General features: G+C 42.4%; 1 protein-coding gene across 1 annotated transcript in view; it reads left to right on the top strand.

Moving 5' to 3' along the window:
- Window positions 1–18370, top strand: part of LOC124552333 (synaptic vesicle glycoprotein 2A-like) — a 104465-nt gene that overhangs the window by 42636 nt on the left and 43459 nt on the right. The window contains exons 5-6 of the mRNA XM_047126604.1: window positions 2546–2787; window positions 8660–8829. Coding sequence (XP_046982560.1) covers window positions 2546–2787; window positions 8660–8829 — 412 coding nt within the window. The remainder of the gene's footprint in view (window positions 1–2545; window positions 2788–8659; window positions 8830–18370) is intronic.

The raw sequence follows: 18370 nt of genomic DNA, 5'->3' as shown, positions 1-18370 counted from the left end.
GAAATGGAAGAGGAGGTAGATGAAGATGAAATGGGAGATATGATACTGCGTGAAAAGTTTGACAGAGCACTGAAAGACCTAAGTCGAAATAAGGCCCCGGGAGTAGACAACATTCCATTAGAACTACTGACAGCCTTGGGAGAGCCAGGCCTAACAAAACTCTACCATCTGGTGAGCAAGATGTATGAGACAGGCGAAATTCCCTAAGACTTCAAGAAGAATATAGTAATTCCAATATCAAATAAAGCAGGTGTTGACAGATGTGAAAATTACCGAACTATCAGTTTAATGTCTCAGCTGCAAAATACTAATGCGAATTATTTACAGACGAATGGAAAAACTGGTAGAAGCCGACCTCGGGGAAGAACAGTTTGGATTCCGTAGAAATGTTGGAATATGTGAGGCAATACTGACCCTTCGACTTATCTTAGAAGAAATATAAGGAAAGGCAAACCAACGTTTCTAGCATTTGTAGACTTAGAGAAAGCTTTCGACAATGTTGATTGGAATACTCTCTTTCAAATTCTGAAGGTGGCAGGGGTAAGATACAGGGAGCGAAAGGCTATTTACAATTTGTACAGAAACCAGATGACAGTTATAAGAGTCGAGGGACATGAAAGGGGAGCAGTGGTTGGGAAGGGAGTGAGACAGGGTTTTAGCCTCTCCCCAATGTTATTCAATCTGTATATTGAGCAAGCCGTAAAGGAAACAAAAGAAAAGTTCGGAGTAGGTACTAAAATCCATGGAGAAGAAATAAAAACTTTGAGGTTCGCCGATGACATTGTAATTCTGTCAGAGACAGCAAAGGACTTGGAAGAGCAGTTGAACGGAATGGACAAGGTCTTGAAAGGAGGGTATAAGATGAACATCAACAAAAGCAAAACGAGGATCATGGAATGTAGTCGAATTAATTCGGGTGATGCAGAGGGAATTAGATTAGGAAATGAGACACTTAAAGTAGTAAAGGAGTTTTGCTATTTGGGGAGCAAAATAATTGATAATGGTCGAAGTAGAGAGGATATAAAATGTAGACTGGCAATGGCAAGGAAAGCGTTTCTGAAGAAGAGAAATTTGTTAACATCGGCTATTGATTTAAGAGTCAGGAGGTCGTTTCTGAAAGTATTTGTATGGAGTGTAGCTATGTATGGAAGTGAAACATGGACGATAAATAGTTTAGACAAGAAGAGAATAGAAGCTTTCGGAATGTGGTGTTACAGAAGAATGCTGAAGATTAGATGGGTAGATCACATAACTAATGAGGAGGTATTGAATAGAATTGGGGAGAAGAGGAGTTTGTGGCACAACTTGACTAGAAGAAGGGATCGGTTGGTAGGACATGTTCTGAGACATCGAGGGATCACCAATTTAGTACTGGAGGGCAGCGTGGAGGGTAAAAATCGTAGAGGGAGACCGAGAGATGAATATACTAAGCAGATTCAGAAGGATGTAGGCTGTAGTAGGTACTGGGAGATGAAGAAGCTTACACAGGATAGAGTAGCATGGAGAGCTGCATCAAACCAGTGTCAGAACTGAAGACCACAACAACAACAACAACATGTCCGCTCCCAGTAGCTGAGTGGTCAGTGCGACAGAATGTCAATCCTAAGGGCGCAGGTTTGACACCAGGCTGGGTCGGAGATACTCTCTGCTCAAGGACAGGGTGTTGTGTTGTCCTAACCATCATTATTTCATCCCCATTGACGCGCAAGTCACTGAAGTGGCGGCAAATCAAAAGACTTGCACCCAGTGAATGGTCTACCTGATGGGAGGCCCTATATTTTTTTTCACAAGACATTAACACGTCCTATGTAGCTCTGAATTGTTTGCGGTGAATTCTGAGCACTATGGGAGAACATTGCCCTTGCAGAAATGAGACAAACTGTGGTTTATGCGTGACTAGACACTACTTCATTTTCTATGGATCATGTGACAGCACCTTGCTGTAATGTTTCACGGGTGACGTATTGGTCGAGGTGGTCCGGTAGTGCGGCCTCCTCGTTCATTGGACCTGAATCCGTTGGGTTTTTGGCTACAGGGATATCGGCAGTGTGCAGATAATACAGGAGTGTGCGTTCTCTGTACCAGACATTTGGGATAAGGGGACACATTAGTCTGTTTTTGAACAGGTATTGGTTTCCAGACAAATAATTATGGAAAGATGCTTCTAGCTTTGACCAATGCTACCTCGTATAGGAATACTCACACGTGTGTGTGTGTGTGTGTGTGTGTGTGTGTGTGTGTGTGTGTAAAAAATTCTAAAAATCAGTAAATAGTACGAAATTTGTACAAACTGCATTAGGCAAACAATATTATCCCCAGCTAAGTAATTATAACTGTAAACAAAATGTCATCAGCAGCATGACCGACAAAACATAAATCTGATATGTCGATAAAGTTGGAAGTCCGGTCTCTGCCGTCCAAATACACAAGCATTGAACACTGAGTCACACATACTGTGGAGTGGCTTGCAGAGAAATAGCACGAATGCACAGTGTACGCCAAGACGATGTTTTGACTTGACGGAACACCTCCAATGCTCTCGCAGCATTGGCGTGGGTGGTGATCCCGCAGCCTTGGGACGTGGCGCTGGGGGCTGTGCGGCTGCGCTCCTGGCGCGTCTTCCTGCTGCTGGGGGCGGCGTTGAGTGCCATCACCTTTGCACTGCTCAGGCTGTTCATGCCAGAGAGCCCCAAGTTCCTGCTGGTTGCCGGCCGGAGAGACGAGGCACTCGACGTGCTCCGCCACATGTTCGCCACCAACAATGGCGTACCACCGGACAAGTTCCCCGTGAGTACACGCAACGCTTATTTCACTTCCCGTGTCAGTTGTGGCCTTCGTAGTCTGTTGCAATTTGAGTTGTCATTTGATAGTGACTGCCCTGACAATTTCTTAAGATACACACGTCGACGAGGCATAGTGCTTCAGTGCTGTTGCCGATATAGCTCACAGTGGAATGATTCTGCTGGTCTGCGTTGGCCGCTTTTATACTGAGCGCGTGACCTTGATTACATAAGAGCGCTGAGGGCCGGCGGGGGTGCAATCCCGCCAACGCGGCACTATGTTTTCGATTTTTTTTCAAACTGTTGCATCCTTGAGCCCCTGTTAACCAGATGTACGTCTAGCGATTGGCGGCTGACGCTACAGATCACACTTTATTAATAATTATAGTACAGCGTTACATCACCAGTTACAGTTACATTCTCAGCAAGTACACCAAGTCCTTTCATCCAAACATGTATTTTCTCATCATTACTAACTTTACGACAGGGGCGGGTATATAATGTAAAGGGCATATTACTATATACATAACTAGGTCTACGTTGTATACCCGCTCCTGTTGTAAAGTTAGTAATGATGAGAAAAGGGCTTGGTGTACTTGCTGAGAATGTAACTGTAACTGGTGATGTAACGCTGTAATATAATTATTAATAAAGTGTGATCTGTAGCGTCAGCCGCCAATCGCTAGACGTACATCTGGTGAACGGGGGCTCAAGGATGCAACAGTTTGGCAAAAAATCGAAAACGTAGTGCCGCGTTGGCCGCTGAGCGCCTGCGAGGCTGCATGATGCAACCCGCCTGGGCCGGCAAGCACGCGGTTACGCGTGCTGCTAAAGAGACTACAGCACATGTACGGGATTGCACACCCGCGCCGGCCCTCGCAGCGGCTAAGTCCGTTATCAGCGCTGTTCTGTAATCAAGGTCATGCGCTCAGTATAAAAGCGGCCAACACAGACCATCGGAATCATTCCACTGTGAGCTATATCGGCAGCAGCATTAAAGCACTATGCCTCGTCGATGTGTGTATCGTCAATGACGCCATCGCATGCCAGTCTACAAGCATAAAATTAGCCTTGAGAATAAACTTGGCACAAATGGAACTGCACGAAGTGTCATATTGAATGGACCGATTTTTTTTTTAATTTTTTTTTTTTTTTTTCCCCCCCGTGGATGTCAAGTTAATTTCAGAATTTCAGTCTTGATGTTGCCACAGGGAGTACTGGAAGTGGACGGTTCACTCTTTCTATTGTCCGATGTGAGAATGTCTCCTGCTACACAAAACACTGTGCCTGCCATTACTCAAATATGAAATTTTTCTGGAAGACAAAATGAGCCTGTCGAAAGAAAAGAAAACGTAGCTTTGCTCTTAATTAAACAAAGGAAAACAGTTTGACATTCTTTGATACATTATAGAGGTCAGTACCAATTGCCAATTCTGTTCAGATTCGTTCTATTGGGTCCATACACAAGTTTGTAGCATTTTTCCATAAGTTTACAGCAGATACACATATTTAGTCATAAATAATATGTTCTCCTTCAACATTTACAACAGTCTTCCAACACTGAGTAACTTTTCAATTCCGCAACTGTAGATATCACTTGGCTTTGAGGCAAAGAATTTGTCGAGCATTAATCGGAATGCATTTTCCTCCAGAAAGGGAGTTCGTAAAGATTGTTTCATAGAGAGTGCACAAGATAAGGTGAGTAAGGTGAGTGTAGAGTGACTTCCCAATCCAGCTCCTGTATAATGTTTTTTGTCAGTGTAGCAGAATGTGAGTGGCATTATCATGGAGTAGCATTACTTCATACAATTTTCATTATTGTTGTTCTTAGATTGTGTCTGCAAGACATCTCAGTTGTTGACAATAAATGTCAGAAGCAATTTGTAGTACACCACACTGTCATTGTTCCACCAGATGTGTAACATTATCTTTTGGGGATGTGCACAGATCTTTGTCCAGTAAGTTGCTGCTTTGTTTGGGATCAACCATTCCTTTCTGTTCCTTTCGTTAGCATAAAGACATGGTTTCTCACAGGATGGGAATGGTCAGTGTTGTTCACAAGCCAGTTGATAATGAGCAAGCAGAGATGCCCATATAATCACTTATGCTGGTTTTTGTAGTTTCACCTTAGGGTGTACAGTACCCATACACCCAATTTTTTAAGATGCCCCATTGCATGCAAACGTTGCATGATGGTGGAATAATCAGAATTCATCACATTTACTGTTTCTTGAGTGGAATGACATTCATCATTGTGGATTAATGCATTTAAACAATCTTCATCAAATCACTGAGATCTTTCTGAATGTGCAGAGACACTAATGTCAAAATGATCCCCCTTAAAATGACAAAACAATTTTCTTGCTGTGCTCTGTCCAGTGGTGTTATCGCTGCACACAGCACAAAGCAGAAGAATGTGCCAGGAATATCCCGATTTTTCCTTCTTAGCCCTCCATTTTCCATCATCCATATCTCCACTATCTATCTCCAGGTGACAGATTGACAATATGTAAACTCAGATAGCAACAGTGAAGAACTAATAAAAAATGACAATCGATAAACAAACCCATAGCAACCACAATACTATCACACACAAAGAAAAAAATGCTACCAACTTATGCACCAATCTAACACAAATAGTTTTCCTCACAGAATGTCAGTTCCTTTGGTACGGAATTATTGTTTCATTTATTGTATTGGGCTGTTTTTCAAATAAGGAGGCATTTTGAGTAACTTTTAAAAATAGCTTCTTTTCCCCTAAAATTTAAGATTATCAATGCATACCATTCACTTCCATGTCTGTGTAAAGGTGGTTTCTGGCATCAATACCTACTGTGATGAATTTGGATAAAATAAGGAAGGTTTTAATGTTAGTGTACAATTCATTATTAGTTAAAGTATATCCGTCACTTGCATTATAAATGGCGCAGTCACTCTAATCCAAGATGTAAGCAGAATGGTATTATATGACCTGCTCAAACAATCGTGTATTAACAGTAGAGGACGAATTTACTACAGAGCTTATTATCTTTCTAAGAACCACCTGTACTCCAATAAATGTCAGTATAATTTTCCAAGTACACAAAACTGGGAACTGGACTGGGTTATACATTTCACTGACAGATACCCTGACTAATATTTAACAGGTCTACTGTCAAGTGGATCAGAAAATCCCATCCAAAACTAGAATGTGGTCAGAACCATCTGAAAATTAACTGGAATACAAAGATCTTCCATCTGTAGATCAGTCCCTTACCAACCTTATACACTGAAGTGCCAAAGAAACTGGTATAGGCATGCATATTCAAATACAGAGATGTGTAAACAGACAGAATACAGTGCTGTGGTTGGCAATGCCCATATAAGACAAAAAGTGTCTGGTGCAGTTGTTAGATTGGTTACTGCTGCTATAATGGCAGATTATCAAGATTTAAGTGAATTTGAACATGGTGTTATAGTCGGCGCATGAGCTATGGGACTCGGCATCTCCGAGGTAGCGATGAAGTGAGGATTTTCACATGTGACAATTTCATGAGTGTACTATGAAAACAAGAATCTGGTAAAACATCAAATTCCCAACATCACTGCAGTTGGAATAAGATCCTGCAAGAATGGGACCAACGACAACTGAAGAGAATCATTCAGTGTGACAGAAGTGCAACCCTTCTGCAAATTGCTGCAGATTTCAATGTTGAGCCATCAACAAGTGCCAGTGTGTGAACCATTCAACAAAACATCATTGATATGGACTTTCAGAGCTGAAGGCCGACTGGTGTACCCTTGAATACTGCATGACACAAAGCTTTACGTCTTGCCAACATTGGACTGTTGATAACTGGAAACATGTTGACTGGTCAGACGAGTCTTGTTTCAAATTGTATCAAACAGATGGACATGTTTGGGTTTAGAGATAACCTCGTGAATCCATGATACTTGCATGTCAGCAGGGGACTGTTCAATCTACTGGACGCTCTGTAATGATGTGGGACGTGTGCAGTTGGAGTGATATCGGACCCCTGATATGTCTAGATATAACTCTGACACGTAACACATATGTAAGCATCCTGCTGATCACCAGCAACCATTCATGTCCATTGTGCATTCTGACAGACTTGGACAATTTCAGGACGGCAATTTGATGCCCCACATTTCCAGAACTGCTACAGAGTGGCTCCAGGAACACTCTACTGACTTTAAACACTTTTGCTGAGACATTAATATTATTGAGCATATATGGGATGCCTTGTAATGTGCTGTTCAGAAGAGATCTCCACCCTCTTGTACTCTTATGGATTTATGGACAGCCATGCGTAATTCATGGTGTCAGTTCCCTCTGGCACTATTTCAGACATTAGTCAAGTCAGTGCCACGTTGTGTTGTGGCACTTCTGCATTTTTGGCATGGGCCCTACAAGATATTTGACAGGTGTATCAACTTCCTTGGCTCTTCAGTGTTTACACATTCAATCTACAGACTAGATACTGGGTAGGTAAGTGGAATCATATGACAAGGTGGAGAGCAGATAATTCAAATCATATGACAACTTGGAGAATAGGTAATTGTAATCATGCAGCATGGTGAAGGGCATGTAACTGGAAGCATACAACATGAACAGTGGGTAATTGTTTTTGTATGATAAGGTACAGGGAAGAGAACTCGAATTATATGACAAAGTGGATGGCAGGGAACTACACACATCAAAAAAAGTTTTGCATCAGCCCGGTTCCCACAGCTCCTGAAGATAGACCTTGACTGTGGATATTTTATCACAGACACAGTCCCTTTGACTGTTCAGAGATGTCACTAAACATGTCCAAAGATGTAAACAATCATGCATGAGCAGTGCCTATTAGACGGAGTGGGCTCGACAGCCGATCAGTTCCAGTCATTCCACCAATAAGGAGGTACACGTCTCATGTTGTCTGCAGTTCAGCCATGCCTAAATGATCAATACCACAGTTTGATCATGTCCACATTGTTACTTTGTGCCAGGAAGGGCTCTCAACAAGGGAAGTGTCCAGGTGTCTCAGAGTGAGCCAAAGCGAGGTTGTTTGGATATGGAGTTGACACAGAGAGACAGGAACTGTCAATGACATGCCTCGCTCAGGCCACCCAAGAGCTACTACTGCAGTGGGTGACCGCTACTTATGGATTATCACTTAGAGGAACGCTGACAGCAAAGCTACCATGTTGAATAATGCTTTTCGTGCAGCCAGAGGATGTTATGTTAAGACTCAAACTGTGTGCAATAGGCTGCACAATGAGCAACTTCGCTCATGAAGTCCACGGTGAGATCCATCTTTTCAACCATGTCACCATGCAGTGTGGTACAGATGGGCGCAACAACATGCTGAATGGACTGCTCAGCATGTTCTCCAGACTTGAACCCTGTTGAACATGCCTGGGTTGGATTGAAAACGGCTGTTTATGCATGACGTGATCTACCAACCACTCTGAAGGATCTACTCCAAATCGCCGTTGAGGAGTGGGACAATCTCGACCAACAATGCCTTGATGAACTTGTGGATAGTATGCAACAACAAATACAGGCATGTGTCAATGCAAGAGGACATGCTACTGGGTATTAGAGGTACTGGTGTGTACAGCAATCTGGACCACCACCTCTGAAGGTATTGCTGAATGTTTATGTTGATCTCTGTTCCAGTTTTCTGTACAGTTTCCTGAACTCTTGGGACTGAGGTGATGCAAAACTGATGTGTGTAGAATCATATGGGAAGGGGAAGGGAAACTATATGAGAAGATAGACAGGAAACTGGAACCTTATGTGAAAATGAGTGCAAGTAATTGGAATGATTTGATGGGATGGAGGGTAAGGAACAAGCAGTTGACAGAAGAACCACCACCTTCCCTTTGCACAGGTTACAGCCCTCCAGAGGGACTCGCAGTCAGTGTCATCGGTGGGTGTCAACACGAAGTCCCCAGCGGCCATCGCTCGCCACATGTGGAGGCAGACTGCCCCACTGTTCAGACCGCCCTACCTGCTGTACACACTGCTCGCCTGTCTTCTGCAGTTTGGCCTCTACGCCAGGTACGTACTAACTGCAGGTGCACAGAGGCTACTCTGTTCAGCTCCCAGTGTATAAATGACATCATTTTCCGCTTTTGACTGTAACAGTTTTCATTGTCTATTGTAGTTTAGGCTTGTGTGCCACTGTCAAGCATATACAAATGTATAGTACCAACCACATGATAGGAGAAAAACAGTATGTACAACAAATTTACAGTCTGCTACCATTCATTTATTTAAAGGAGTGGTTGCCATATTATGGCACAGAAACAGATTAATAATGATAATAATAATAAATAATGATAATGATAATAATAATAATAATGATAATAATAATAATAATAATAAACAACAACAAATAATACTAATAATATTACAAATATTAAAGAAGAACTAAAAGAAAAATATAGACAAAGACTAACAAAAATACTGAAAACAGAATTGACAGCAAGAAACAAGACAAAAGCTATAAATACTTACACTATACCAATATGGACCTATTCATTTGAAGTAGTGAAATGGAGTAACACAGACCTAGAAGCACTCAATACACTTACATGATCACAATGCCACAAATATAGAATACATCACATACATTCAGCAACAGAAAGATTCACATTAAGCAGAAAGGAAGGAGAAGGGGATTTATCGACATAAAAAACCTACATTATGGATAGGTAGGCAATTTAAGAAAATTCTTTATAGAACAAGCAGAAACTAGCAAAATACACAAAGCAATCACTCATATAAATACATCGGCTACATCATCGCAATTTCATAACCACTTCTACAACCCTTTAGATCACATAACATCAACAGATATGAAGAAAGTAAAAGAAAACACTACATGGCAAGCACCCGTATCATCTAACACAACCACACATCGATCAAGACACATCCAACACATGGCTAAGAAAAGGCAATATCTACAGTGAGACGGAAGGATTCATGACTGCAATACAGGATCAAACAATAAACACCAGATATTACAGCAAGCATATTATTAAATATCCCAATACCACAACAGATAAATGCAGACTTTGCAAACAACAAATAGAAACAGTAGATCACATCACAAGCAGATGAACAATACTAGCTAATACAGAATACACAAGAAGACATGACAATGTAGCAAAAATAATACAACAACAACTCGCCATACAACATAAACTAATAAAACAACACATTCCCACATACTAGTATGCACCACAAAATGTACTGGAGAATGATGAATACAAATTATACTGGAACAGAACCATTATAACCGATAAAACAACACCACATAACAAACCTGACATCATACTCACCAATAAAAAGAAGAAATTAACACAACTAATCGAAATATCCATACCCAATACAACAAATATACAGAAGATAACAGGAGAAAAAATTGAAAAATACATCCAATTGGCTGAGGAAGTCAAGGACATGTGGCATCAGGATAAAGTTGACGTTATACCAATTATACTATAGACTACAGGAGTCATACCACACAATATCCGCCAGTACATCAATGTAATACAGCTACGTCCAAATGTATATACAGGGTGTTACAAAAAGGTACGGCCAAACTTTCAGGAAACATTCCTCACACACAAAGAAAGAAAATGTGTTATGTGGACATGTGTCCGGAAATGCTTACTTTCCATGTTAGAGCTCATTTTATTACTTCTCTTCAAATCACATTAATCGTGGAGTGAAAACACACAGCAACAGAACGGATCAGTGTGACTTCAAACACTTTGTTACAGGAAATGTTCAAAATGTCCTTCGTTAGCGAGGATACATGCACCCACCCTCCGTCGCATGGAATCCCTCATGTGCTGATGCAGCCCTGGAGAATGGCGTATTGTATCACAGCCATCCACGAAGAGTCTCTACATTTGGTACCAGGGTTGCATAGACAAGAGCTTCCAAATGCCCCCATAAATGAAAGTCGAGAGGGTTGAGGTCAGGAGAGCGTGGAGGCCATGGAATTGGTCCACCTCTACCATTCCATCGGTCACCGAATCTGTTGTTGAGAAGCGTACGAACACTTCAACTGAAATGTGCAGGAGCTCCATCGTGCATGAACCACATATTGTGTCGTACTTGTAAAGGCACATGTTCTAGTTGCACAGGTAGAGTATCCCGTATGAAATCATGATAACGGACTCCATTGAGTGTGGGTGGAAGAACATGGGGCCCAGTCAAGACATCACCAAAAATGCCTGCCCAAATATTCACAGAAAATCTGTGTTGATGACATGATTGCACAATTGCGTGCAGATTCTCGTCAGCCCACACATTTTGATTGTGAAAATTTACAATTTGATCACGTTGGAATGAAGCCTCATCCGTAAAGAGAACATTTGCACTGAAATGAGGATTGACACATTGTTGGATGAACCATTCGCAGAAGTGTACCCGTGGAGGCCAATCAGTTGCTGATAGTGCCTGCACACGCTGTACATGGTATGGAAACAACTGGTTCTCCCGTAGCACTCTGCATACAGTGACGTGGTCAACGTTACCTTGTACAGCAGCAACTTCTCTGGCGCTGACTTTAGGGTTATCGTGAACTCCACGAAGAATTGCCTCATCCATTGCAGGTGTCCTCGTCGTTCTAGGTCTTCCCCAGCTGCGAGTCATAGGCTGGAATGTTCCGTGCTCGCTAAGATGCCAATCAATTGCTTCGAACGCCTTCCTGTCAGGAAACCTTCGTTCTGGAAATCTGTCTCGATACAAACGTACCGCGCCACGGCTATTGCCCCATGCTAATCCATACATCAAATGGGCATCTGCCAACTCCGCATTTGTAAACATTGCACTGACTGCAAAACCACGTTCGTGATGAACACTAACCTGTTAATGCTATGTACTGATGTGCTTGATGCTAGTACTTTAGAGCAATGAGTAGCATGTCAACACAAGCACCGAAGTCAACATTACCTTCCTTCAATTGGGCCAACTGGCGGTGAATCGAGGAAGTACAGTAGATACTGACAAAACTAAAATGAGCTCTAACATGGAAATTAAGCATTTCCGGACACATGTCCACATAACATCTTTTCTTTATTTGTGTGTGAGGAATGTTTCCCGAAAGTTTGGCCGTACCTTTTTGTAACACCCCGTATACAGCTACAAAAATCTGTAATTATTGATACATGTTCAATTACCCGAAAGTTCCTAAATGCAATGTAACATACACCGTACAGTTAAAAAGAAGTCATGCTTGATAAAGGTCCGCGTCACTTTTCATTTTTAACCAGACCTAACATCTGAGAAAGGAAAATAATAATAATAATAATAATAATAATAATAATAATGTCTTTGCATATCTGTGTCATCCTTGATAGCCTGTAAACAAACTATAGGTACGTACACCACCTGTTCAAAAGTATCTGGACAGCTATTAATGGACATTAATGAAGCGTTTGTTTGCCTTTCAATATAATGGTGGCTTAAGCATTGTTAGGGACACTTTCAATGGCGTTTCTGAATGTCTTTGGAGGACTGGCAGTGCATTATTCCTCAAAAGCCGAAACCAGAGGAGGTAGTGATGTTGGACACTGCAGTCTCCATCAGATGTTCCATTGGGTTCAAGTCAGGCCTCTCCACAGGCTAGTTCATTTCAGGAATGTCACTGCCCACAGCCCATTGGCTTATAGATGCTGATTATAACTGGTTACATTGTCAGCTGATACAGACAATCATCATATCTGAACTGTTACTGTGCTGTATGCAGTACATGATGCTGTAGAATGTTTCCATATTCTTCCACTTAAGCACAAAATGGGGACGACACCCCGAACACAAGACAAACTCCTGTACAGTAATAGCACGTCCTTCTGTACGTCACTGTTGACACTACAAGTGATGGAAGTAACATTCTCCAGGCACTGGACAAACTCTGACACTTCCACCTGATTCCCAGAGGGCACAGTGTAATTCATCTCCCCAAATTCCTCGTTTCCAGTTATCCACTGTCCAGTGGCATCACTCTTTATGCCGTCACAAATTTCACTTAGCACTCATTACAGAAATGTGCCAAAATGAGAAATAGAGACAATTTTTATAGAGAAAGCCACACGAAAGCTATGTATCAAAAAAGTGTTCTTTATCAACCAAAAATCTTATTTAGTGCACTACCAAAGAAAATTAAAAGGATATCAGAATTCCACATATTCTAAAAAGATCTTTAAAAAATGTTAATTAGCAAGACTTTTTATAGTGTCAAGGAATACTTAAATCACCAGCATTCAATATACAGTAGCTTATTTCCTTCATCGTAATGATCCAAAATGCTCATTGAAAACTAAATTGTATTAATCTATTATTCTAATTTAGCATATTATGAATGTTTGTTATGCATATGGTTTCATGTTATATGTAATAATATTTTATTTATGAACATATAATTGTAAATCTTTTCATGTCCTATTTTCTATGTAAGGCAATGTATGACAAATCCTATATCATTTTTATAATGATGAGATACAAGGATGCTAAGTAAAAAAAACATAAATAGAAAAATAAATAAATGTGCAACAGAGAATTGCCACACCAAGAATACTTACAATAGAGTGAGCAGATGTTATCAACACTTGCTCCCAGGTTCCTTTCAGGACTTATCTCGGTGAGAGGCTATAATGGTTGACTGCAAATTTTCTAGAGGGTATGGTGATGACAGACTGCTAACGGACATAAATAACTCACCAAAGACAGAAGCAGTGGCTTATTTTGTATAAGTAGATCAGTCTCTATGCTGGTGGCAGATTCACTGTTAGAACCAATTGTTAATTGCAGCAGGGTGTATAGCTCATGCAGGATATGGTGGCCGATGCGCAATGACCATTTTTTGTCATAAGCACTGTGCGAGTTCATTTTATTCGTTTGTTCAGTAGGGGAGGCTGATAGGTGTTTTTCACCTTTCAGCCAGACAGCAGTGACAGAATCGAGGCGCACATGCTGCAATCTTTCTCAAATGATTTTGCAGAAACTATATGGTAAAAAATTTCCTTTTTACTTTACTTATAGCTTTATATGTCCAGTTCATGATGATGTGCCCATCACTTCGTTAATGGTCATAGCTTTTGTGGTACACTCCTGGAAATGGAAAAAAGAACACATTGACACCGGTGTGTCAGACCCACCATACTTGCTCCGGACACTGCGAGAGGGCTGTACAAGCAATGATCGCACGCACGGCACAGCGGACACACCAGGAACCGCGGTGTTGGCCGTCGAATGGCGCTAGCTGCGCAGCATTTGTGCACCGCCGCCGTTTAGTGTCAGCCAGTTTGCCGTGGCATATGGAGCTCCATCGCAGTCTTTAACACTGGTAGCATGCCACAACAGCGTGGACGTGAACCGTATGTGCAGTTGACGGACTTTGAGCGAGGGCGTATAGTGGGCATGCGGGAGGCCGGGTGGACGTTCCGCCGAATTGCTCAACACGTGGGGCGTGAGGTCTCCACAGTACATCGATGTTGTCGCCAGTGGTTGGCGGAAGGTGCACGTGCCCGTCGACCTGGGACCGGACCGCAGCAACGCACGGATGCACGCCAAGACCGTAGGATCCTACGCAGTGCCGTAGGGGACCGCACTGCCACTTCCCGGCAAATTAGGGACACTGTTGCTCCTGGGGTATCGGCGAGGACCATTCGCAACCGTCTCCATGAAGCTGGGCTACGGTCCCGCACACCGTTAGGCCGTCTTCCGCTCACGCCCCAACATCGTGCAGCCCGCCTCTAGTGGTGTCGCGACAGGCGTGAATGGAGGGACGATTGGAGATGTGTAGTCTTCAGCGATGAGAGTCGCTTCTGCCTTGGTGCCAATGATGGTCGTATGCGTGTTTGGCACCGTGCAGGTGAGCGCCACAATCAGGACTGCATACGACCGAGGCACACAGGGCCAACACCCGGCATCATGGTGTGGGGAGCGATCTCCTACACTGGCCGTACACCACTGGTGATCGTCGAGGGGACACTGAATAATGCACGGTACATCCAAACCGTCATCGAACCCATCGTTCTACCATTCCTAGACCGGCAAGGGAACTTGCTGTTCCAACAGGACAATGCACGTCCGCATGTATCCTGTGCCACCCAACGTGCTCTAGAAGGTGTAAGTCAACTACCCTGGCCAGCAAGATCTCCGGATCTGTCCCCCATTGAGCATGTTTGGGACTGGATGAAGCGTCGTCTCACGCGGTCTGCACGTCCAGCACGAACGCTGGTCCAACTGAGGCGCCAGGTGGAAATGGCATGGCAAGCCATTCCACAGGACTACATCCAGCATCTCTACGATCGTCTCCATGGGAGAATAGCAGCCTGCATTGCTGCGAAAGGTGGATATACACTGTACTAGTGCCGACATTGTGCATGCTCTGTTGCCTGTGTCTATGTGCCTGTGGTTCTGTCAGTGTGATCATGTGATGTATCTGACCCCAGGAATGTGTCAATAAAGTTTCCCCTTCCTGGGACAATGAATTCACGGTGTTCTTATTTCAATTTCCAGGAGTGTATTTAGGTGAAAGTAAGACACTGCACAAAATTCAGAAAAGTGTGCAATGAAAATAAGAAGTGGCTTTGATTTTCATTTGGTGCATATTACATAATATGTTGCAGCATATGAAATTTAGCTAACGTATTGAATTTTTCTTTAGACTGGGTAGACGTGATCGCACCACACCAATTATAAAATCAGAGTGAAATATCCACAACATTCCTTATATTTCATAAATGGTTTCAGATGTCAAAATGAGATTTTGGCAAATGATAGCTTGCAAAGTGGATAGTATTTTACCATATTGTTATTATGTAAAACTTCATTATCTCCCATATTATTCCAATAACTACAGACTTTTGTGGAGAAAGAATGTAATTTTTAAGGGCCATTGATAGCTGGTGAAATGAGAAATGCTGTGTGTCTTGGAACAATATATGTGAAACCATTACACGTTTTTTTGTACTGAGGATGTGATTTTTCATAAGCTACTGACTTTACTTTTCCTCAGTCCCTCTCTTAATAAACTTAATAAACCACTGTTTCAGAATTCTCTTGCAATTGCGTCTGCACAATATGTTAGTGAGGTGAGACAGTGTAAACTCCACTGTGTTTTGACAAAAGAAGCAAATTTTGACATGTCAGCCAAAGAAATGTGTAGGTTTCGCTCAAAGTTCTTCACTCGTGATACTTCTCTGAAAGTAGCAGATGGTTAACAAGCCATGCAAAAACAAATCACTGCATCTGAATTCTTTTTAGATACTTATGAAAGCAGAGGTGACAATTAGATCTTTTTGAATGGTAACCATGGAAGTGTGGTTGTGGTGGGGCCCCACTTAATATTTACAAAAAAATGTGAGTGTAAGCTTCAGTTTAAAATGGCACTTCCCTCCAGCACTCAGCATTTCCCCTACAGTGCTCTGAGTGACCTCCCACCACTGCCATTCTCCCCACACTTCCCCATCCGACTGCACATCTAACGGCCATGGTTATTTTGTGTGCACTGTATGCTGGTTGGAAGCTGTATGGCAACCTGGGCCAGAGCCACTACTCTCTCTCCCTGAACAATATGCCGACGCTGTCGCCTTCAATTCTTTCAGCACCTATCTCTTACTTCACAAATTTCATTTCTTTGAGAACTGTTAATCCATAAAGATATTGAGGAGAGCTCCAGAAGTTTTGAGTGCTTCAGGGCATAAATCCAGAGCCTTGTGCCACAATCCTGTGGTTGAGAACTGTGTGCTGGTGATCTGTGCTCCCTTCACTGGCAACACATCTGATGCATTTTTTCCACCCCAGTCAGGTGCAGCCAACTCAGGATCAAACATCATCTCTGCACCACGCCTCTACTGAATTTTACTATGGAAGCAAGTTCCACTTCAACCACTTCTTTCCCAAAAAGTTGTTACAGAATAAAACAAAAACCAGACACATGCAAAACACTGATGAAAAGAGTGATAATGGGCACCAGTCCTAAGCTTGGAAGCTCAGACATGACAGGTACCTCAAATTTCACCAGAGAATGATGCAGCAGAACTGTGTGAATTATCCTCTGAGATCAAAGAGGTACAATAGGAGACTAGCACCTGGAAAGTGGAGACAAGAAGTGGACTCTAGCAGGGCATACAACTAGGATGGATCACAGCAGGAAAATGAGGGGAATGACAGTGGGTTATCCAGCATTGGGGATTTTGTATTTGACAGTTATTCTTGTTCTGCAACAAGATGCAGTATTGAGGCAAAGTTTGAGACAGTGCGGTTAGTGAGTAATAGCAGTTCCAGTCCCACAAACAGCACAATCAGTAGGACCTTAACCTGGTGCATGTCTGGAATTAAATACGTGCATGGTTGTGTACATCCATTTGGATGTTATGTTTTGAATCCTTCAAAATGTATCATTTGTTGATTGTGTTACAGTTTCTCTCCTTTGATATCACTCTGGACTGATCTAGGATGCTTATGATGACCTTTTATGTTTTGGCCTCTGTTTATAGCTATCTGTTGGCTATATGAGCCATTGACATTGCTACAGTGCTAGCACCAGTTCCCATCAGATCACCGAAGTTAAGCACTGTTGGGTATGGCTAGCACTTGGATGGGTGACCATCTGGGTCTGCTGAGGGTTGCACTCAGCCCTCGTGATGCCAGTTGGGAACTACATGATTGAGAAGTAGCAGTCCAGTCATGAAAATTGTCGACAGCTGGGAGAGTGGTGTGCTGACCACATGCCCCTCCATATCAGCATCCAGTGACACCTATTGGCTGACACAGTGGTTAGGCGGTACCGTTGGACATTTTGAAGCCTGTTTGCATGGAGAATTGATTGTGAGGTCAGTCAATAGTGACCAGTCAGAATTGCCACGTCTTCCACCAGCAGATGGCCCAGATGACACACTGCATTCAGGGCTACGGTGCTAGCAAGCCTATGGAAATTAATATAGCATGCACCACATTGCTTGCTTCGTGCCACATGATTAAGGGGAGCACCACTGGCTATGGCTGCAATGATGACAGTCTCTTAAGGCTACAAAAATCATTCTTCTGTTTGTGCTTAATCTGCTCTCTGAAATCATACCATACGGGCCATATTACCTGACCTTCATTATGAACTTCATTCAGACTTTGCTTTTGGGCAGCAACTATGATCTCTGCTGCTGTACAAGATGACTTGGTTGCTATCTGGAGTTTTTTTTTCTCTTCTGTGCTTTCATACCAAACTGGACACTATGCCCACAGCAGGCAGTGATTATATAAGAAATGATGTGGCTCTCTGAGCAATATGTGAGTGGTCTTCACTTTCAGTTGTTGACCCATAATGTGTGTCTGCATCATTCTGCTGCAATAAGAGGTCAGTTCATGAGTACTTTACCTTTGAATTAGGTGGTCTGACATATTAAGCTGAACTAATTGAGCCCCTTGGGATAAAACACTTACGAGGAAGAATGATCAAGAGTAATGGCGGACAGATTTTCTGTCCAAAAAGGAGATAATCCAAGGAACAGTCTACATAATGGAACCTATGCAGGTTAGAGAGCTCCTACTTTCCTGTCTTTCATTTAATACATGTAATATA

The sequence above is a fragment of the Schistocerca americana genome, chromosome 10, assembly GCF_021461395.2.
Source record: "Schistocerca americana isolate TAMUIC-IGC-003095 chromosome 10, iqSchAmer2.1, whole genome shotgun sequence".
Taxonomy (NCBI): Eukaryota; Metazoa; Arthropoda; class Insecta; order Orthoptera; family Acrididae; genus Schistocerca; species Schistocerca americana.
This window is presented reverse-complemented; position numbering and strand designations above follow the sequence as displayed.